We start from the raw sequence: 21,863 nt of genomic DNA on the forward strand, positions 1-21,863 counted from the left end.
TCGGCATCCCCAACCATGGGGCTTTTTGGGGCCATTGGGAGACAACAGAGGAGGAGGAACCCCCCCCACAACCCCAAATACCCCTTTATCTACCAACCTTTGCCTCCCAAGACCCCACAGCACCCCTCAGCACCCCAAAACCACCCAAACCTTTCATCCTCTCCTTGGGAGCTCCAAGCCATCGCCAAGTCCCACCTTGGGGACTTTGGGGTCCGTTGAGGGACTGGAGACTACGGGGAACCCCCCAAAAACCCTCTTATCCTCCCAAGAACCCACAGCACCCCTCAGCACCCCCAAATCCCCCAAAATCGTTCATCCTGACCTTGGGAGCTCCAAGCCATCGCCAAGTCCAACCTTGGGGACTTTGGGGGCCGTTGAGGGACAGGAGACCATGGGGAACCCCCCAAATCGCCCCAACAACCCCAAATCTCCCCTTATGCAACAACCTTTGCATCCCAAGACCCCACAGCACCCCAAAGCCCCCCAAATCCTCACCTTGAGGGGCTCGAGAGTCTCCAAGCTATTGTCATCTCCAATCTTGGGGCTTTTAAGGGCCATTGGGAGGCAACAGACCAGGAGGAACCCCCCAAAAAGCCCAAATACCCCCTTTTCTCCCCCAACCTCTGCCTCCTAACACCCCACAGCATCCCCCAGCAACCCAAAACCCCCCAAATCCTCAACTTGGAGCATTTGAAGGGTCTCTAAGCCATCGCCATCCCCGACCGTGGAGCTTTTTGGGGCCATTGGGAGGCAACAGACCAGGCAGAACCCCCCAAAAAGCCCAAATACCCCCTTATCCCCCCAATCTTTGCCTCACAAGACCCCACAGGACCCCTTAGCACCCCAAAACCACCACAAACCTTTCATCCTCACCTTGGGAGCTCCAAGCCTTCACCAAGTCCCACCTTGGGGACTTTGGGGGCCGTTGAGGGACAGGAGACCACGGGGAACCCCCCCAAAACCCTCTTATCCCCCAACGTTTGCCCTTCAAGACCCCATAGCACCCCTCAGCACCCCCAAAATCTTTCATCTTGACCTTGGGAGCTCCAAGCCATCGCCAAGTCCCACCTTGGGGACTTTGGGGGCCGTTGAGGGACAGGAGACCATGGGGAACGCCCCAAATCCCCCCAACAACCCCAAATCCCCTCTTATCCCTCAACGTTTGCCTCCCAAGACCTCTCAGCACCCCCAAAACCCCCCAAATCTTTCATCTTGATCTTGGGAGCTCCAAGTCGTCACCAAGTTCCAGCCTGGGGACTCTGGGGGTCGTTGAGGGACAAGAGACCACGGGGAACCCCCCAAATCGCCCCAACAACCCCGAATCCCCCCTTATCCCCCAACCTTTGCCTCCCAAGACCCCGCCGCCCCTCCCCAGCACCCCAAAACCCGCCCCGACCCCCCCCGAGTCCTCACCTTGAGGGGCTTGAGGGGCTCGAGGCCGTTGCCGTCGGCCCCCTCCTCGCCGCCCTTCTTGCCCCGTCCCCGTCCCCGTCCCCTCGGCTTTTTGGGGCCGTCGGGTGCCAAAAGTCCGGGGGGTTCGGCCAAGGGTCGGATGCGGGGTCGTCCCCGGGGTCTCGGCGGTCCCTCGCGTTTCGGTTTGGTGGGTTTGCGGCCGCGTTTCTTGGGTCCGGGATGGGGTCCGGGGTGGGGGCAGAAATCGATGTCCCCCATGGGGCTGAGGCTGGGTCGGGCTCGGCAGCTGGAGATGAGGTCGGGCAAGAGATCGGGCAGCCGTCGGCTGTTGAGGCGAATGTCGGCGGGGACGTCGGCTTTGTCCTCGTCGTCCTCGAACTCGTACTCCTGGGCGTAGGTTTTTTTGGGGGGCGGGAAGGGGTCCCGCTTGCGGAGGAGGTGGAAGGAAGAGGTTTTGAGCAGCTTCTTGGGTTTGGAGGAGCAAAAAAGAGGGGCGGCCAACGGGGGCTTGGTCCCCTCGCCCGTGCTCTGGATCAGCCCCAACGGTTCGGCGTTGACGGTGGAGGGCAGCTCGTGTTTGGGGGGCTCCAAGCCCAAGGAGGGGGCTTCGCCGGCCGCCCCTTCGGCGGGGCAGAAAGCCGGGTAGCTCTGCCCCATGTCGTAGGGGGGAGCCTTCAACCCCTCGGAACGGGGCTCCAAACCCCCGGTTCCTTCCTCCTCCTCTTCCTCGGTGGTCTTGGGGAAGTCTTCGGGGGGGGGGCCGAACATGTCCTCCATGCCGGGGAAGAAACCGCGGTCTTCGTCCTGCAGCAGGGCGTCGGGGAAGCAGATGGAGGTGAGGGGGACGAAGCGACCCTTGCCCCCCGCCGGGCTCCCCCCCTCGGCAAACTGGTCCTTGGCTTCCAACGGAGCGGGGGCCACCGACGGACCCCCTTCGGGGTCCAGGAGGTGCCCGGGGGGTCCCTGGACCCCCCCGGCTTGCCCCAGGTGAGGCTCTAACCCCAGAGGGGGTTCCAAAAAGTCTTGGATCTCTTGGGGGGCCGGTAAGACCTCCATGGGTTCGGGGGGGAGCGGCGGGGGGGCCTGGGGGTCCAGCCCCTGCGAGCGGACGTGGGCTTGATGCAGGTGGGCTTCTAACAGCAATTGGGGCGAAGGGGCGGCCGGGGGGGCCGGGGGGGCCGGAGGAGGCGGCGGAGGGGGCGGCGGGGGCGGCGGGGGGGGCGGCATCCGCTGCTGCTCCAGGAGATGGACGTCCAGGGGGGGTCTGCCCTTGGCACGGGGGTGCAGCTGGCTTTGGGTGTGGGTGAGGACGGAGGGGAGAAGGGACCCCCCCGGTACCGGTACGGCCACCGGTACCACCGGTACCGGTCCTAGTTCGGGGGGGGGGTCCAGCAAGAGGCCGTGGGGTTCCAGGGGGGGTCCCTCGGCCACCAGCCGCCCGTGCTCGGGGGTCTTGGGCAGGTAAGCGTGGGGTTGCCCCAGCTCCTTGCCGCCGGCCAAATGCTCGGCCGGTTTCTTCAATTCCTGCCCGTAGGAATCCAGGGCGGGGGGCTGGTGGCCGTAGTGGACCACCGAAGTGGCCGCCAACCCCTCGCCCCCCCCGCCGGCCCCCCCGCCGGCCCCCCGGTACTCCTTGGCTCGCTCGGGTTTTTTCTTTTCTTTCAACAAAGCCAGCTCCAGCGCCGCCGGCCCCTCCAGGTTGGAATTGGGCCGGATCACGCTCTGCAGCTGGTACCTCTCCTCCGCCTTCCCCAGCCCCCCGTAGCCCCCCAAGCCTTTGCCCGCCCCCCCCCGCTCCTCGCAGGCCCCCAGCCCCTCGGCCGGCCCGCGGGGGGGGCTGGGGGCTTGCAGGAGGTGCTGGATGAGGAAATCCTCGTCCTCGCTGCGCTCGGCCGCCAGCAGCTCCGCGTCCCCTTTCCCCCCTTTGCCGAAAGCGGGGGGTCGTTCCAGCCCCGCCGGCCCCCCCCCGTAACCCGGGGCCATGAAAGAAGGGGATAAAACGGAACCCAGGTATTTTTGGGACTGTCCCGGCGACGCTCCGCTCTGGGGCCGGGCGGCCGGCGGGGACTGGAGGGGTCGAATGATGGGCGAGGGGCTGGAACCCCCCAAACCGGCGTAGGGCAAAGGGGCTGGCATGGCGGGCGAGTGGCCGGTGCTGTAGCTGAGGGAAGGGCTGGCGGTGGGTAAACCCTGGGAGGGGGCCGGGGGGCCGTACGCCGTCGCTTGCCCCCCCTCGGGCTGCACCCCGTAGGGCAGAGCCTGCAACTGCTCGGGGGAATAGGTCTGGCCCTGGCTGACGCAGGGCTGCAGCCCCTGCCCGCCCTGGCCCCCCGGCCCCCCGCCTTGCCCCCCGGCCGGATAACTGGGGGCTTTGCCCCCCAGCTCCCCCCCCTGCCCGCCGCTGAAACCCCCGGCGGGTTGCCCGCCGGCCCCCAGGTTTTGCGGGGCCGGGGGATTGGTGCCGTAGCCGGCGGCCGGTCCCATGGCCAAGAGATTTTGGGGTTGCCCCGGGGAATAAGCGGGGGACTGGCTGGCGATGACGGAGCTGGGTTTGGGGGTGCTGGGGGTGTAGCTGCTTTGGCACTTGGGGGTGGCGGTGGAACGGGGGGTCTGCCGCGAGGCCGAGTAACTCTTCGATTTGGTGCCGCCGTTGCTGGCGCCGGCGGCGCCGGCGGCCCCGCCGGCGCCTCCGCTGCCGCCGGAATACGCCGGAGATTGAATGATGGGTCGGTAGCTCTGCGTCGGTTCCGGTCGGGGAGCCGTGGCGTTTTTGGGGGGTTGTTGAGACCCCTCGGAACTGGCGGGAGATTGTTCGCCCAAGGGGCTGCAGGAGAGGGCGGCGCGGTGCGGCATTTGCTGGTAAGTGCCGCCGCAGCTCAGGTAGTGCTGGAGGCTGTGTGCCGCCGGCGGCAACTGCGGTTGGGCGCCCGCCGGTCGCTGGTAGTGCTTGATGACGCTGTCCTGCCGCGGCACGGCCCGCTCCCCGCCGCCGCCGCCGAAAACCGAGGCGTTGTAGAGTTGAGCCGGTTGTTCCGCCGGGGCGGCTAAGGGAGCGGAGAGGAGGTTAAACTGGGAAGAACTGGGCGGTCCTCGATACGCCGAACCTTGCGCCGGTAAACCCGAACCCAGGACGGCGCTGCCGAGGCGTTCGAAACCCAGAGAAGACGGGACGCTGGGCTGCGTGGGTTTGATGTGGAGCAGGGGGTCGTGGGGGGAGAGGAGCCCGTTGGAGCCGGGGCTGAAGGCGGCCTCGGGCAGGCTGAGCGGGGAGCTGACCGGGAAGCTGCGCCCGCTGAAGGAGGCCGGGTGCTGGTAGGCGCTGAGCGCCGACGAGGAGGGGAAGGTGCCCGAACCCGGCAGAGCTCCCGAGATGAACAGTTCGGCCGGCGCCGGCGTGTGCATGGCTGCCGAAAGAGAGAAAGAGGGTGAGAGGGGGGGCGGCGGGGAGACCCTGGGGTGGGGGGACATCCCCCGGGGCAAGTAGAAGCTGTCTGGGGCAAGTGGGAAGGCCCTGGGGTACGTGGGGACCACCCCAGGGTCAGTAGGAGCTCCCTGGGGCAAGTGGGGATGCCCTGGGGTAAGTGGAAAACCCCCAGGGTAAGTAGGAGCTCCCTGGGGCAAGTGGGGATGCCCTGGGGTAAGTGGGAACCCCCCCAGGGTAAGTAGGAGCTCCCTGAGATAAGCGGGGACCCCCATGGGGCAAATAGAAGCTCTCTGGGGCAAGTGGGGACCCCCCTGGGGCAAGCAGAAGGTCCCTGGGGCAAGTGGGGAGGCCCTGGGGTACGTGGGAACCCCCCCAGGGTAAGTAGGAGCTCCCTGGGGCAAGTGGGGACCCCCATGGGGCAAATAGAAGCTCTCTGGGGCAAGTGGGGACCCCCCTGGGGCAAGCAGAAGGTCCCTGGGGCAAGTGGGGAGGCCCTGGGGTACGTGGGAACCCTCCCAGGGTCAGTAGGAGCTCCCTGGGGCAAGTGGGGATGCCCTGGGGTAAGTGGGAACCCCCCCAGGGTAAGTAGGAGCTCCCTGAGATAAGCGGGGACCCCCATGGGGCAAATAGAAGCTCTCTGGGGCAAGTGGGGACCCCCCTGGGGCAAGCAGAAGGCCCCTGGGGCAAGTGGGGAGGCCCTGGGGTACGTGGGAACCCCCCCAGGGTAAGTAGGAGCTCCCTGGGGCAAGTGGGGATGCCCTGGGGTAAGTGGGAAACCCCCAGGGTAAGTAGGAGCTCCGTGGGATAAGCGGGGACCCCCATGGGGCAAATAGAAGCTCTCTGGGGCAAGTGGGGACCCCCCTGGGGCAAGCAGAAGGTCCCTGGGGCAAGTGGGGAGGCCCTGGGGTACGTGGGAACCCCCCCAGGGTAAGTAGGAGCTCCCTGGGGCAAGTGGGGACCCCCATGGGGCAAATAGAAGCTCTCTGGGGCAAGTGGGGACCCCCCTGGGGCAAGCAGAAGGTCCCTGGGGCAAGTGGGGAGGCCCTGGGGTACGTGGGAACCCCCCCAGGGTAAGTAGGAGCTCCCTGGGGCAAGTGGGGACCCCCATGGGGCAAATAGAAGCTCTCTGGGGCAAGTGGGGACCCCCCTGGGGCAAGCAGAAGGTCCCTGGGGCAAGTGGGGAGGCCCTGGGGTACGTGGGAACCCCCCCAGGGTAAGTAGGAGCTCCCTGGAGCAAGTGGGGACCCCCATGGGGCAAATAGAAGCTCTCTGGGGCAAGTGGGGACCCCCCTGGGGCAAGCAGAAGCTGTCTGGGGCAAGTGGGGAGGCCCTGGGGTACGTGGGGACCACCCTGGGGCAAGTAGAAGCTCCCTGGGGCAAGTGGAGACCCCCACGGGGCAAGCAGAAGCTGTCTGGGGTAAGTGGGGACCCCCCTGGGGCAAGTAGGAGCTCCCTGGGGCAAGTGGGGACCCCCATGGGGCAAATAGAAGCTCCCTGGGGCAAATGGGGATGCCCTGGGGTACGTTGGGACCCCCCTAGGGTAAGTAGGAGGTCTCTAGGGTAAGTTGGGACCCCCAGGGGGCAAATAGAAGCTCCCTTGGGTAAGTGGGGATGCCCTGGGGCAAATGCAGACCTCCCTGGGGCAACTAGGAACTTCCTGGGGCAAGTTGGGACCTTCCTGGGGCAAACAGAGATGCCTTGGGGTAAATAGGGACTTCCCTGGGGTAAATGGGGAGCCCAAGCGCAGAACTTGACCTTCTTGGGGCAAATGAGGACACTCCGGGGCAAGTTACATCCCCTGGGGCAGGAGAGGTTAAACCCCCTGGGGTAAGATAAGACCCTCCCTGGGGCAATTACACCCCCTGGGGCAGGATAAGACCCCCCCAGAGCAGGATAGAACCCCCCCCAGGGCAGGAAAGAACCCTCCCTGGGGCAATTACACCCCCCTGGAGCAGAACAGGACCCCCCTTGGGCAGGATAGAACCCTCCCTGCAGCAATTACACCCCCCTGGGGCAGGATAGGACCCCCCCACAGCAGGACAGAACCCTCCCTGCGGCAATTACACCCCCCTGGGACAGGATAGAACCCCCTCCACAGCAGGATAGAACCCTCCCTGGGGCAATTACACCCCCCTGGAGCAGAACAGGACCCCCCTTGGGCAGGATAGAACCCTCCCTGCAGCAATTACACCCCCCTGGGGCAGGATAGGACCCCCCCACAGCAGGACAGAACGCTCCCTGGGGCAATTACACCCCCCTGGGGCAGAACAGGACCCCCCTCAGGCAGGATAGAACCCTCCCTGCGGCAATTACACCCCCCTGGGGCACGATAGGACCCCTCAGAACAGGATAGGACCCTCCCTAAGAGAGGTTTAACCACCTGGGGCAAGATAAGACCCTCCCAGGGCAGGTCACCCCCCACTCCCAGGTCAGGATAGGGTCCCCCCCAGACCCACCAGTCTGCCAGGAGGGGGTGCGGAACTGGGAGAGCAGGGAGGATGCGGAGGGGCCGGGCTGCGGCGCCCGTGACTCCAGCGCCGAGATGAGGTTCATGACGGAAGCGTCGGGTGCCGCGCCACCGGCGTGGTGCAGCCCTGTCTCGAAGAGCCCCGACAGCCCTGGGGACACGGAGAAATGTGGGGGACACACACATGGGTCGGGGAAACCGCGGTCACGTCGCGACACCGCGGTCACGTCGCGACAGGGGACAGCTCGGGGACGTGGCGGTGACACTTCCCCAGGGGATGGGGGGACAGATCGGGGACACCGGTGGTCCTGCTTCCCCCGGGAGTGGGGAGCAGCTTGGGGACGCTGTGGGGACGGACACCCACCGGTGCAACCATGGGGATGCGTGGGGACGTGGATGGAGCGTGGGGACATGGACGGAGCGTGGGGACACGTGTGGGGATGTGGATGGAGCGTGGGGACGTGGACGGAGCGTGGGGACACGTGTGAGGACGTGGATGGAGCGTGGGGACACATGTGGGGACACGGATGGAGCGTGGGGACGTGTGTGGGGATGTGGATGGAGTGTGGGGACGTGGACGGAGCATGGGGACGTGGACGGAGCGTGGGGACACGCGTGGGGATGTGGATGGAGCGTGGGGACACACGTGAGGATGTGGATAGGGTGTGGGGATGTGTGGGGACGTGGATGGAGCGTGGGGACGTGGACGGAGCATGAGGACACGTGTGAGGATCTGGATGGAGTGTGGGGACACATGTGGGGATGTGGATGGAGCGTGGGGACACGCGTGGGGATGTGGATGGAGTGTGGGCATGTGGATGGAGCATGGGGACGTGGACGGAGTGTGGGGACAGGTGAGGGCACATGGATGGAGTGTGGGGACACACGTGAGGACATGGATGGAGCGTGGGGTCATGGATGGAGCGTGGGGACGTGGACGGAGCGTGGGGACACGTGTGGGGATGTGGATGGAGCGTGGGGATGTGGACGGAGCGTGGGGACACGTGTGGGGATGTGGACGGAGCGTGGGGACATGTGTGGGGACACGGATGGAGCGTGGGGACATGCGTGGGGATGTGGATGGAGCATGGAGACACGTGTGGGGACACGGATGGAGTGTGGGGATGTGGACGGAGCATGGGGACATGCGTGGGGATGTGGATGGAGTGTGGGGACGTGGATGGAGCATGGGGACGTGGACGGAGTGTGGGGACACGTGTGGGGATGTGGATGGAGTGTGGGGACACACGTGAGGACATGGATGGAGCGTGGGGATGCGTGGGGACGTGGATGGAGCGTGGGGATGTAGATGGAGCATGGGGATGCGGACAGAGCGTGGGACATGTGTGGGGACATGGATGGAGTGTGGGGACACATGTGAGGACATGGATGGAGCGTGGGGATCTGGACGGAGCGTGCAGACATGGACGGAGTGTGGGGACACGAGTGGGGATGTGGATGGAGCATAGGAACACATGTGAGCACATGGATGGAGCGTGGGCATGTGTGGGGACGTGGATGGAGCATGAGGACATGGACAGAGTGCAGGGACACGCGTGGGGATGTGGACAGAGTGTGGGGACACACATGAGGACGTGGATGGAGTGTGGGGATGTGTGGGGACGTGGACGGAGTGTGGGGTTGTGGATGGAGCATGGGGACGTGGATGGAGTGTGGGAACACACGTGAAGACGTGGATGGAGCGTGGGGTCGTGGATGGAACATGGGGACACGGACGGAGCGTGGGGACACACGTAGGGACGTGGATAGAATATGGGGATGTGGATGGAGCGTGGGGACACACGTGGGGACGTGGATGGAGCGTGGGGACATGGATGGAGCGTGGGGACACGGATGGAGCACAGGGACACATGTAGGGACGTGGCTAGAGCATGGGGACACGTGGGGATGTGGATGGAGCGTAGGGACATGCATGGGAACATAGATGGAGCATGGGGACACGGACGGAGCGTGGGGACACGTGGGGACGTGGATGGAGTAAAGGGATGTGGATGAAGTGTGGGGACAGGAACGGAGCATGGGGACACGCATGGGGACGTGGACGGAGCACAGGGACACGTGCAGGGACATGGATGGAGCATGGGGATGCGGGGACACATGTGGGGACACCAGTGCGGAGACAGGTGTGGGGGGACAAGGACACGGGGGGACGGAGGGACACAGACACGAGCACGTGGGAACACAGGGACACTGTCACCCTGGGGACAGGGGACACGGGGACAACACACGTGCGGACATGGCGACGTGGGGACGCAGTGAGTGGGGACAGAGGGACACGGTGAGACGGGGCTGCGGCAACGATCGGACACGGCGACTGTGGGGTCGCGGTGACAAAGGGACACCCGGACCACAGCGCCACGGGGCTGGGGGGATGAAAGGACAGGGGGACCGTGGGGACACGGGCAACGTGGGGTCGTGGTGACACGGTGACGAAGGGACCTGGGGTCAGGGTGCTGCAGGGTTGGGGTGTCACGGTAATGAGAGTTTGCGGTGACAAAGTGACACGGGGGTCATGGTGACAAAGGGCCCTTGGGGTCACGGTGCTGCAGGGTTGGGGTGTCGTAGTGATGTGGGATGGCGGTGACAAAGTGACACGGGGACTGTGGGGACATGGGAACCATGGGATCACGGTGACAAAGGGACCTGGGGACTGCGGGGTCGTGGTGACGAAGGGACGCGGGGTTGGGGTGTCACGGTGACATGGGGTCAAGGTGACACGATGATACAGGGTTGGGGTGTCACGGTGACACGGGGTCCAGGTGACACCGTGATACGGGGTTGGGGTGTCATGGTGATGCGGGGTCAAGGTGACTCGGTGATACGGGGTTGGAGTGTCATGGTGTTGGGGTATCATGGTGACAGGTTGGTTCGGGGTCAGGGTGTCGTGGTGACGTGGTGAAGCAGGGTCGGGGTGTTGGGGTGACATGGTGACGCGGGGCTGGGGTGTCCTAGTGACATGGGGTCAGGGTGACACGGTGATACAGGGTTGGGGTGACACCGTGATGCAGGATTGGGGTGTTGCGGTGACATGGGGTCAGGGTGACACGGTGATACAGGGTTGGGGTGACACCGTGATGCGGGATTGGGGTGTTGTGGTGACATGGGGTCAGGGTGTCACGGTGACAGAGAGTCGGGGCGTCATGGTGACATGGGGTCAGGGTGACACCGTGACACGGGGTTGGGGTGTCACGGTGATGCGGGGTCGGGGTGTTGCGGTGCCATGGGCTCAGGGTGACACGGTGGTACAGGGTCAGGGTGTCGCGGCGACACGGTGACGCGGGGCCGGGGGGGGGTCGCAGCGACACGGCATCAGGGTGACAGGGCGTCGGGGCGTCACGGTGACGAAGGGACCCGGGGGTCGGGGTGCCGCGGGGTGACACGGTGCCGGCTGTACCTGCGGGGTGGTGGTTGGCGGCATAGCCCTGGAGCGGGTGGGGAGCGCCGTAGGGCTGGCGGTGCAGCAGGTCGGGGTCGGGGTGCGACGCCCGCGAGCCCCCGTACACCAGGCTGGGGGGGGTGGGAAAGGAGGGCCGTCAGCGCCTCGCACGCTCGACACCCCCCCTCCCTCGCACGCTCGTCGCCGGCCGTCGTGCGACGCACGGCAGGGAACGGCCTACAGTCGTCGCTCACGGCGGTGAGCTGCCCGCAAGCGGGCAACGGGTGCGCTGGGCACCAGAGAACCACCTACAGGCGTGCAACGGGCACGGTGCACGGTCGTGAGGCGCCCATGGGCGTGTAACGGGCGCGATGCACGACGGGGAACTGTCTGCAGTTGTGCAACGCGCAATTGTGAGCGATGCACGATGGGGAACTGCCTACAGTCGTGCAATGCGCAATTGTGAGCTGCCCGCAGGCGTGCAACAGGTGTGATACACAGCGTGGAACTGCCTACGGACGTGCAACAAGCACGGTCGTGAGCTGCCCACAGGCGTGCAACGGGTGCAATACACAGCACAGAACTGCTTCTGCTTGTGCAAAGCACGATTCTGAGCTGCCCACAGGTGTGCAAAGATTGCAATACGCAGCAGAGAACTGCTTACAGTCGTGCAACAGGTACGGTGCATGGCTGTGAGCTGCCCACAAGCGTGTGAAGCCTGTGACGCACAGTGAAAAACCATCTACAATTGTACAATGTATAACTGTGGGCTGCCCACATGCGTGCAACAGGTGTGATACGCAACAGGGACCTGCCTACAGCCGTGCAATGCACAATTGTGAGCTGCCCGCAGGCGTGCAAGAGGCGTAACGCACAGCAGTGAACTGCCTACAGTTGTGCAACACGTATGAGGCGTGGTTGCGAGCTGCCTATACGTGTGTAACGGGTGTGTCGCACAAACAACGCAACAGCGCAACACCTGCAACACGCAACTGTAAGCCACCTACTAGTCTGCAATGTACAGTTGTGCAACTCCCGGAGCCGTGCAACAGACCCGATGCACAATCACGAATTGCCTGCAGCCATGCAACACGTGCAATGCACTCGTGCAATGTGTGCAATGCATAACCGTGCAAATCCTGCAGCCGAGCAACAGGTGCAACGCGCAGTCACGCGCTGCTGGAGTCATGCAAGAGGCACAGTGCACACTCACGTGCCACCCACAGTCGTGCAATGCACCACCAAGCACCCACAGGAGCCATGTGGCGCACACGGGACGAGCAGTAGCGTAAGAAGCCGCCGTGCAACACGCGTAGGGTGAGCAGCAACCGTGCCACACACGCTTACACAGTGCCACGACACACCCGCCCCCGTGCAATGCACGAGGACTGGCGCGCCGCGCGCTGCCATTTGCACAGCAAACAGCAGCACGCCGGCACAACGCACCTCAGCCCTCCTATCCCCGTGCGATGCACAAGCACACGAGCCCGTAGTCGTGCAAGGTGTGCAACGCATGCGCTTGGGAGCCCGGTGTGGGCGGCTGGTGCCTGTGACGCCCACCATCGTGCAAGGCCCCGTGCCCCCACAGGCACTCGTGGCGCACGGGGGTGGGCTGGCACCCCTCGAGCCAGTGCACGGGGTGCTGGCACGCTGTGCACGAGCACCCTGGGGACCATATGCCCCGTGCACCAGCACCCCAAGGACCCTGCACCCCGTGCACCAGCACCCTGAGAGCTGCCGGACCCTGTGCACCAGCACCCCGGGGACCCCGTGCACCAGCACCCCGGGGACCCCGTGCACCCTGCGCCCCATGCACGAGCACCCCGGGGACCCTGCACCCCAGGATCTGGTGCACCAGCACCCTGAGGCTCCTGGACCCACTGCGCCGGGATCTGGCACCCCAAAAACCCACCGCACCGGCTCCCCAGCACCCCAAGACCTCAGCACCCCAAGTCCCAGTACACGGTCGCCCCAGCACCCAGTGCACAAAGGCCCCCGCACCCCAATACTCCTCCACCCCCGAGCTGCTGCACCCACTGCACCAGGACCCCAGCACCCAGTGCACCCCAGACCCCAGCGCAACGGGTCCCCAGCACCCTAGTACCTGGTGCACCCTGGGGCTCCTGCACTGGGGCTGCAGCCCCCCAAATCCCAGTGCATGGAGACCCCAGCACCTGGTGCACCCCAGCCCCAGCACCCCAATATTCCTGCACCCCAATCCCTTGGTGCACCAGGACTCCAGCACCCTTGTCCCCAGTGCCCCTTGCACCCCAATACTCCTGCACCCGCTGCAGCAGGATCCCTGCACCCCAGCACCTGCTTGCACCGAGACCCCAGCACCCCAAGTCCCAGCGCACCCCAGCACCCGCTGCAACAGGACTCCAGCACCCCAGTCCTTGATCCACCAGAATCCCTGCACCCCAGTACCCAGTGCACCCCGGGGTCCTGCACCGAGGCCCCGGCACCCCAAGCTCTGGTGCACCCCAAATACCGCTGCATGGGCACCCCTGCACCCCGGTACTCCTGCGCCCACTGCACCGGCTCCCCAGCACCCAGCGCCCTGGAATCCCAGCACCCCAATACTCCCGCACCCGGTGCACGGGGTCCCCAGTCCTTAGTGCACCGGGACCTCAGCACCCCGGTACTCCTGCACCCCAGTGTGCGGTGCACTGGGACCCCAGTCCCCAGTACACCTGCACCCCAGCACCCCAAGCCCCGGCTCTCCTGCACCCCAGCACCCCAGTCCCCGGTGCACCGGGACCCCAGCACCCCAGTACCCCGGTACTCCTGCACCCCAGCACCCTAATGTCTGGTGCACCAGGACCCCAGCACCCCAGTACTCCCGCACCCCAGCACCCCAAGCCCCGGTACTCCTGCACCCCAGCACCCTAATCCCTGGTGTACCAGGACCCCAGTACTCCTACACCCCAGCATCCCAGTCCCCAGTGCACCCCAGTCCCTGCTACAACAGGACCCCAGCACCCCAAAAACACGGTGCACTGGGATTTCAGCACCCCAGTACTCCAGCACCCCAGTGCCAGTACTCCGGCACCCCAACACCCCAAGCCCAGGTACTCTTGCAGCCCAGCACCCCAGTCTCCGGTGCACTAGGTCCCCAGCACTCCAAGCCCTGGTGCACCCCAGCACCCCAGTACTCCCGCACCCCAGCAGCCCAAAACCCAGTACAACAGGACGCCAGCACCCCGGTAGTCCTGCACCCCAGTCCCTGGTGCACCGGGACCCCAGCACCCTGGTTCTCTTGCACTCTAGGACCCCACTCCCCGGTACGTGGGGACCCCAGCACCCTAGTCCCCAGTACAACGGGTCCCCAGCACCCCAGTACCCTAATCCCCAGTAAAACAGAACCCCAACACCCCAGTCCCCGGTGCACCGGGACCCCAGCACCCCGGTACCCCAGCACCCTAATCTGTGGTGCACCAGGACCCCAGCACCCCAAGCTCTGGTCCTGCTGCACCCCAGCACCCCACTCCCCAGTGCACTGGGAGCCCAGCACCCCAGTTCTCCTGCACACCAGCATCCCAGTTCTGGTGCACTGGGACTGCAGCACACCAGTACTCCTGCACCCCAGTCCCCAGTGAACTGGGACCCCAGCACCCCAGTACCCCAGTCCCCTGAGTCCCCAGTACCCCAGCATCCCAGTCCCCAGTGCACCAAGTCCCCAGCACCCCAGTCCCCGGTACAATGGGACACCAGCATCCTGGTACCCCAGCACCCTAATCTCCAGTTCACCGGGACCCCAGCACCCCAGTCCCTGGTGCACCGGCTCCTCCTCAGCTCCCCAGCACCCTAATCCCCAGTACAACGGGACCCCGGCATCCCAGTCCCCAGTGCACTGGGACCCCAGTACCCCAGCACCCCAGTCCCCGGTACAACGGGACTCCAGCACCCCAGTACCCTAATCTCTGGTGCACCGGGATCCCAGTCCCCAGTACCCCAGCACCCCAGTCCCCGTTGCACTGGCTCTTCAGCACCCCAGCACCTTAATCCCCGGTACCCCAGCGCACCCCAGTCCCCGGTGCACTGCCACGCCAGCATCCCAGTCCCTGGTGCACTGGGACCCCAGCACCCTGGTTCTCCTGCACCCCAGTCCCCGGTGCACTGGGACCTCAGTAGCCTGGTACCCCAGTCCCTGCTGCACTGGGACCCCAGCACCCCGGTCCCACAGCACCCCAGTCCCCAGTACAATGGGACCCTAGCACCCCAGTCCCTGGTGCACTGGGACCCCAGTACCCCAGCATTCCAGTCCCCAGTAGCCCAGCACCCTAATCTCCAGTTCACCACGACCCCAGCACCCCAGTCCCTCATGTACTGCCTCCTCAGCACCCCAGTTATCCCACATGCCAGCATCCCAGTCGCTGGTACCCCAGCACCCTAATCCCCCGTACAACAGGAGTCCAGCACCCCAGTCCCTGGTGCACCGAGTCCCCAGCACCCCGTTATCCCAGCATCCCAGTCCCCGGTGCACTGGGACCCCAGCACCCCGGTCCCCCAGCACCCTAATCTCCGGTGCACCAGGACCCCAGTCCCCCGTTCTCCTGCACCCCAGACCCCAGTGCACTGGGACCCCAGCACCCTGGCACCCCAGCACCCCAGTCCCCTGTCCTCCAGCACCCCAGTATCCCGGTGCAACAGTCTCCCAGCATCCCAGTCCCTGGTGCACTGGGACCCCAGTCCCCGGTCCCCCAGCACCCCAGTATCCCGGTGCAACGGTACCCCAGCATCCCAGTCCCCGGTGCACTGGGATCCCAGTATCCAAGTCCCCCAGCATCCCAGTCTCCGATACAACAGAACCCCAGTATCCCAGTCCCCAGTGCACTGGGACCCCAGTATCCCAGTCCCTGGTACACCGGAACCCCAGTATCCCAGTACAACGACCCCCCAGCATCCCAGTCCCCGGTGCACTGGGACCCCAGCATCCCAGTGCCTAGTACAACAGGACCACAGCACCCCAGTCCCCGGTGCACTGGGACCCCAATATCCCAGTCCCCCAGCATCCCAGTCCCTGGTGCACCGGGACCTCAGCATCCCGCTCCCCCAGCACCCTAATCTCCAGTCCCCCAGCACCCCAGTCCCCGGTACACCGGGACCCCAGTATCCCAGTACAATGATCCCCCAGCATCCCAGTCCCTGGTGCACTGGGACCTCAGCATCCCGCTCCCCCAGCACCCTAATCTCCAGTCCCCCAGCACCCCAGTCCCCGGTGGACTGGGACCCCAGTATCCCACTCCCCCAGCACCCCAGTCCCCGGTCCCCCAGCACCCCAGTATCCTGGTGCAACGATCCCCCAGCACCCCAGTCCCCGGTGCACTGGGACCCCAGTATCCCACTCCCCCAGCACCCCAGTCCCCGGTCCCCCAGCACCCCAGTATCCTGGTGCAACGGTCCCCCAGCACCCCAGTCCCCGGTGCACTGGGACCCCAGTATCCCACTCCCCCAGCACCCAGTCCCCGGTACACCGGGACCCCAGTATCCCACTCCCCCAGCACCCCAGTCCCCGGTACACCGGGACCCCAGTATCCCACTCCCCCAGCACCCAGTCCCCGGTACACCGGGACCCCAGTATCCCACTCCCCCAGCACCCCAGTCCCCGGTACACCGGGCCCCCAACACCCCGCTCCCCCCACCCCCCATTCCCCGGTACACCGGGCCCCCAGCACCCCACTCCCCGCTCCCCCAGCGCCCCCCCAGCCCCCCGTTTAACCGGTTCCCCCTCACCTGGCCTTAGCGGAACGCTCGTAGGTCCAGCCGGGCCCGGCGGCCAGCGGGTCCCCGAAACCGGCGGCCGGATAATTCCTGTCCATGGAGGCGGCGACGGCCCGGCGGGGGGGGAAACAACGGCCGGGGGGGGGGGAGGAGGAGAACGGGACGGGAAGGCCAGGGCGGGGCGGGACGGGCCGGGACGGGCCGGGACCCCCCCCCCGCGGCGGCGGCGGCGCCCCCCCGGGGCCGGGCCGGTCTGGCTGGGCCGGGGGAGGCGGAGGAGGAGGAGGAAGAGGAGGAGGAGGAGGAAGGAGGCGGCGGCGGCGGGGGGGGGGGGGGGGAAGCGCTTCACGGAGCCGCCATGTTGGCTGGCGGGGCCGCGCCGCCGCCGCTTCCTCCCACAATGCACCGCGCGGCGGGAGGCGGCGGCGGGCGGGGCGAGGCGGCGAGGGAAGGGGCGGGGCGAGGGGCGGGGCGAGGCGGGAGGGGAGGGGAGGGGGAGAGGGGGCGGGGCGAGGCGGGTGGCGGGAGAGCGGAGGGGCGGGGCGGAGGGGAGAGGGGCGGGGCTACGGGGGTGGGGGGGCGTTCGCCTGGGGAGTGGGGGAACTGGGATTAACTGGGAGGGGGGGGGGGAGTGGGATTGGGTTGTGGTGGGGGGAACTGGGGGGGAACTGGGAGGTACTGGGGGAACTGGGAGGGAACTGCGGGGTACTGAGAGGGAACTGGGGGGAACTGGGAGGGAACTGGGAGGTACTGGGGGGAACTGGGGGATACTGAGAGGCAACTGGGAGGTACTGGGGGGTACTGGGGGCAACTGGGAGGTAACTGGGAGGTAACTGGGAGGTACTGGGGGGAACTGGGAAGTACTGGGGGAACTAGGAGGTAACTGAGAGATACTGGGAGGGAACTGGGAGGTATTGGGGGAACTGGGAGGTAACTGGGGGGAACTGGGAGGGAACTGGGGGGAACTGGGGGATACTGAGAGGCAACTGGGAGGTACTGGGGGGGAACTGGGGGGTACTGGGGGAAACTGGGAGGTAACTGGGAGGTAACTGGGAGGTACTGGGAGGGAACTGGGAAGTACTGGGGGAACTAGGAGGTAACTGAGAGATACTGGGAGGGAACTGGGAGGTATTGGGGGAACTGGGAGGTAACTGGGGGGAACTGGGAGGGAACTGGGGGGAACTGGAGGGTACTGAGAGGGAACTGGGAGGTAACTGGGAGGTACTGGGAGGTATTGGGGGAACTGGGGGGTACTGAGAGGGAACTGGGAGGTACTGGGAGGGAACTGGGAGGTACTGGGGGAGAACTGGGAGCTACTGGGGGGAACTGGGAGGTAACTGGGGGGGAACTGGGAGGTAGCTGGGAGGTACTGGGGGGAACTACGGGGTACTGGGGGGAAACTGGGAGGTACTGGGGGAACTGGGAGGTACTGGGGGGAACTAGAAAGTACTGAGGGGAAGTGGGAGGTACTGGGGGGGAACTGGGAGCTACTGGGAGGCACTGGGGGGAACTGGGAGCTTCCGCTGGGGGGGGCGGAACCGACCTGCGGGCCCCACCCGGCCCCTTCTCGCTGCCGCACCCGGAAGCGCTCCGCGTCACTTCCGGCGCCGCAGTGGCGGGAGCCGGAACTTACTTTTTTTTTTTGCGCGCGGGGCGCCACCGGAACCGGAACCACCTCCCTGCGACCACTTCCGGTGGCGGCGCTTCCGGGTGGCGGCGGGAGGAGCGGGGCGGCCGCCGGGAGGTGAGGGCGGGGGGGGGCGGGGGGGGGGAAAAAACCGGGTAAAACTTTTTTATCCCGGCGCTGTGACGTCTTTATGACGTCCTCACGACGTCACCCCGCCCCGCAGGAAGCCGCCATGACGCGTCACGGGAAGAACTGCACGGCCGGCGCCGTGTACACCTACCACGAGAAGAAGAAGGACACGGGTGGGCCGCCGGAGGGGGGGGGACACGGGGGGGGGGGGGGTGGGTGTCGCGACATGTCGTGACATGTCGCGTGTCGCCTCCCGACAGCGGCCTCCGGTTACGGGACGCAGCGGGTGCGGGTGGGGCGCGACGCGGTGAAGGATTTCGATTGCTGCTGCCTCTCGCTCCAGCCCTGCCGCGACCCCGTCGTCACGTGAGAAAGACCCCCCCCCCCAAAAAAAAAAAAAAAACAACAGGGACCCCCCGACCCCCCCCGGGACCCCCAGGACCCCCCCGAATTCTCAGCCCTCCCCCCACTCTCAGGGACCCCCCCCCCAACCTGCCTGGGGCACCCACAAACCCCACGACCCCCCCCCCCAAGACACCCCTGAACCCCCCCTGGGACCCCCGGACCCCCCCCAGAGACCCCCCCCAACTTTTAGGCCCCCCCCAACCCGCTTGGGGCACCCCAAACCCATGACCCCCCCCCAAGACACCCCTGAACCCCCCCTGGGACCCCCGGACCCCCCCAGAGACCCCCCCCCAACTTTTAGGGCCCCCCCCAACCCGCCTGGGGCAACCCCCAAACCCATGACCCCCCCCAAGACACCCCTGAACCCCCCCTGGGACCCCCGGACCCCCCCAGAGACCCCCCCCCAACTTTTAGGCCCCCCCCAACCCGCTTGGGGCACCCCCAAACCCATGACCCCCCCAAGACACCCCCTGACCCCTCCCCCGGGACCCCACGACCGCCCCCAGAGACCCCCCCCCCAGCTTTAGGACCCCCCCCAACCTGCCTGGGGCACCCCCAAACACACGACCCCCCCCAAGACACCCCTGAACCCCCCCGGGACCCCCTGACCCCCCCCCAGAGCCCCCCGACTCCCCCTGACTCCTCCAGGACCCCCCTAAATTCTCAGTCCCCCCCCGACTCTCAGGGAACCCCCCCCCCCAACCTGCCTGGGGCACCCCCCAAACCCATGACCCCCCCCCCCCCAACACACCCTGGACCCTCTGACCCCCCCCCCCGACCCCCTCAGGACCCCCCTATACTCTCAGTCCCCCCCCCAAAGACCCCCCCACTCTCAGGACCCCCCCCAACCCACCTGGGGGCACCCACAAACCACAACCCCCCCCCACAAGACACCCCTGAACCCCCCCTGGGACCCCCAGACCCCCCCCAGAGACCCCCCCCCCCAACTCTTAGGACCCCCCCAACCCGCCTCGGGCACCCTGAAACCCCTGACCCCCCCCAAGACACCCCTAATCCCCCCCCAGAGCCCCCCGACCGCTCCAGGACCCCCCTAAACTCTCAGTCCCCCCCAGAGACCCCCCCTGACTCTCAGGAACCCCCCCAACCCACCTGGGCACCCACAAACCCACGACCCCCCCCCCAAAGACACCCCTGACCCCTCCCCCGGGACCCCAGGACCCCCCCCTGAGGCCCCCCCAACTCTCAGGCCCCCCCCCCCAGCCTCTTCCGCCCCCCCCCCCCCCCCCCATTTCCAGGGGCTTCCCACACTCCTGCGTCCCCCCCAAATTGGGCAGAGGGGGGTCCCCACCCCCCCCGGGATTAAGGGGGGGGGTCCCCAACCCCCCCCCGGAATTGGGGGACCCCCCCCTCGTCGTGGACAGCCCCCCCCCGTGTCCCCCCCCCCAGGCCTGACGGGTTCCTGTACGAGCGGGAGGCGATTTTGGGGTACCCTGCTGCACCGCAAGAAAGAGATCGCCCGTCAGACCAAGGTGGGGGGGGGCACCCAAATTTTGGGGGGGCACCAAGGGGTGGGGGGGGGGCAACCAAGGGGTGAGGGGGGGGCAGGCAGGGGTTTGGGGGGGGGCACCCAGGGGGCAGGGAGAGGGGGGTAGGGGTCTGGGGGGGCACCCAAGGGGGGTGTGGGGGGGGGAGTGTGGGTCTGGGGGGGGCACCCAGGGGTCTGAGGAGGGGGGTACAGGTTTGGGGGGGGCACCCAGGGGGTCTGGGGGGGCACCCAGGGGTCTGGGGGGGGGGGCACAGGGGTCTAGGGGGGGCACCCAGGGGGTGGGTGGGGGGTATGGGGGTGGCACTTGGGAGTGGGGGCAGGGGGTTTGGGGGGGCACCCAAGGGTCTGGGGGTGGGTATAGGTCTGGGGGGGGCACCCAGGGGTTTTGGGGGGGCACCCGAGGATCTGGGGGGGGGGTTACAGGTCTGGGGGGGCACCCAGTGGTCTGGGGGGGGGTACCAGTCTGGGGGGGGCACCCCAGGGGGTAGAGAAGAGGGGACAAGGATCTGGGGGGGGGGGGGGCGCACCCAGGGGTTTTGGGGGGGCACCCGAGGATCTGGGGGGGGTTTACAGGTCTGGGGGGGGGGCACCCAGGGTCTGGGGGGGGCAGTATGGGGCTGGGGGGGCACCCAGGGGTTTGCGGGGGGTACAAGCCTGGGGGGGCAACCAGGGGGTAGAGAAGAGGGTCAAGGATCTGGGGGGGGGACACCCAGGGGTTTGGGGGGGCACCCAGGGGGTAGGGAGAAGGGGGCAGGGGGCTGGAGGGGGCACCCAGGGGTTTGGGGGGGTCCCAGGGGGTACTGGGTGACACTGGGGGGGGGTGGGGAAGACACCCGGGGGGGCCGAGGAGATTTGGGGGGGGGGTCGTCCCCCCGCAGCATTTGGCTGGGCAGGGGGTTCCCCAGGGCATTTCAGGGGGTTCCCGGGGGCGTTTCGGGGGGTTCCCCCCGCTGTTTGGGGGGGTTCCTCCCCCTATTTGGGGGTGTTACGTGTGTGTGTCCCCCCCCCGGCGCTGAGCCCGGTGTTGGGGGGGGGGCGCAGGCGTACGAGCGGCAGCGGGGCGCAGCGGCGGCGCGAGCGGGAGCAGCGGGGGAAGGCGGGGGCCGAGGCGGCGCTGCGGGGGTTCCTGCAGGCTGAGAGCCCCCTCGGCGGCCGGGGGGGCAGCAGTGCTGGTATGGGGCTGGGGGGGGCGAGATGTGGGGCTGGGGGGGCGAGATGTGGGGCTGGGGGGGAGATGTGGGGCTGGGGGGGGCGAGATGTGGGGCTGGGGGGGAGATGTGGGGCTGGGGGGGGCGAGATGTGGGGCTGGGGGGGAGCGAGATGTGGGGCTGGGGGGGGGAGATGTGGGGCTGGGGGGGGGGGGAATGTGGGGCTGGAGGGGGGGAGATGTGGGGCTGGGGGGGAGATGTGGGGCTGGGGGGGCAAGATGTGGGGCTGGGAGGGACATGTGGGGCTGGGGGGGCGAGATGTGGGGCTGGGGGGCGAGATGTGGGGCTGGGGGGGAGATGTGGGGCTGGAGGGGCGAGATGTGGGGCTGGGGGGGCGAGATGTGGGGGCTGGGGGCGAGATGTGGGGCTGGGGGGGGCGAGATGTGGGACTGGAGGGGAAGGGGGGGAGTTGGGGGGCTGGGGGATAGGAGGATGTTTGGGGGGCCTGGGGGGAAGGAGGGGAGGGTGGGGGGCACGGAGGGGGGTTTGGGGGGGCCTGTGGGGTAGGAGGGCAGTTGGGGGGGCAATAGGGGAGTTGGGGGGCTGTGGGGCAGGAGGATAT

At 67.1% G+C, this 21,863-nt stretch overlaps 2 protein-coding genes across 2 annotated transcripts in view; one reads left to right on the forward strand and one right to left on the reverse strand.

The window, feature by feature from the left end:
- The window catches only part of PRR12 (proline rich 12), a 39,411-nt gene extending 22,607 nt beyond the window's left edge, over positions 1-16,804 (reverse strand). The window contains 4 exon segments of the mRNA XM_069774817.1: positions 1,414-4,817; positions 7,294-7,455; positions 10,720-10,832; positions 16,438-16,804. Coding sequence (XP_069630918.1) covers positions 1,414-4,817; positions 7,294-7,455; positions 10,720-10,832; positions 16,438-16,523 — 3,765 coding nt within the window. The 5' untranslated portion in view covers positions 16,524-16,804.
- Positions 16,805-17,939: 1,135 nt separating this feature from the next.
- The window catches only part of NOSIP (nitric oxide synthase interacting protein), a 4,140-nt gene continuing 216 nt past the window's right edge, over positions 17,940-21,863 (forward strand). Inside the window, exons 1-5 of the mRNA XM_069774770.1 lie at positions 17,940-18,169; positions 18,276-18,354; positions 18,442-18,547; positions 19,994-20,076; positions 21,135-21,282. Coding sequence (XP_069630871.1) covers positions 18,285-18,354; positions 18,442-18,547; positions 19,994-20,076; positions 21,135-21,282 — 407 coding nt within the window. The 5' untranslated portion in view covers positions 17,940-18,169; positions 18,276-18,284. The remainder of the gene's footprint in view (positions 18,170-18,275; positions 18,355-18,441; positions 18,548-19,993; positions 20,077-21,134; positions 21,283-21,863) is intronic.

The sequence above is a fragment of the Haliaeetus albicilla genome, chromosome 32 (genome assembly GCF_947461875.1).
Source record: "Haliaeetus albicilla chromosome 32, bHalAlb1.1, whole genome shotgun sequence".
Lineage (NCBI taxonomy): Eukaryota > Metazoa > Chordata > Aves > Accipitriformes > Accipitridae > Haliaeetus > Haliaeetus albicilla.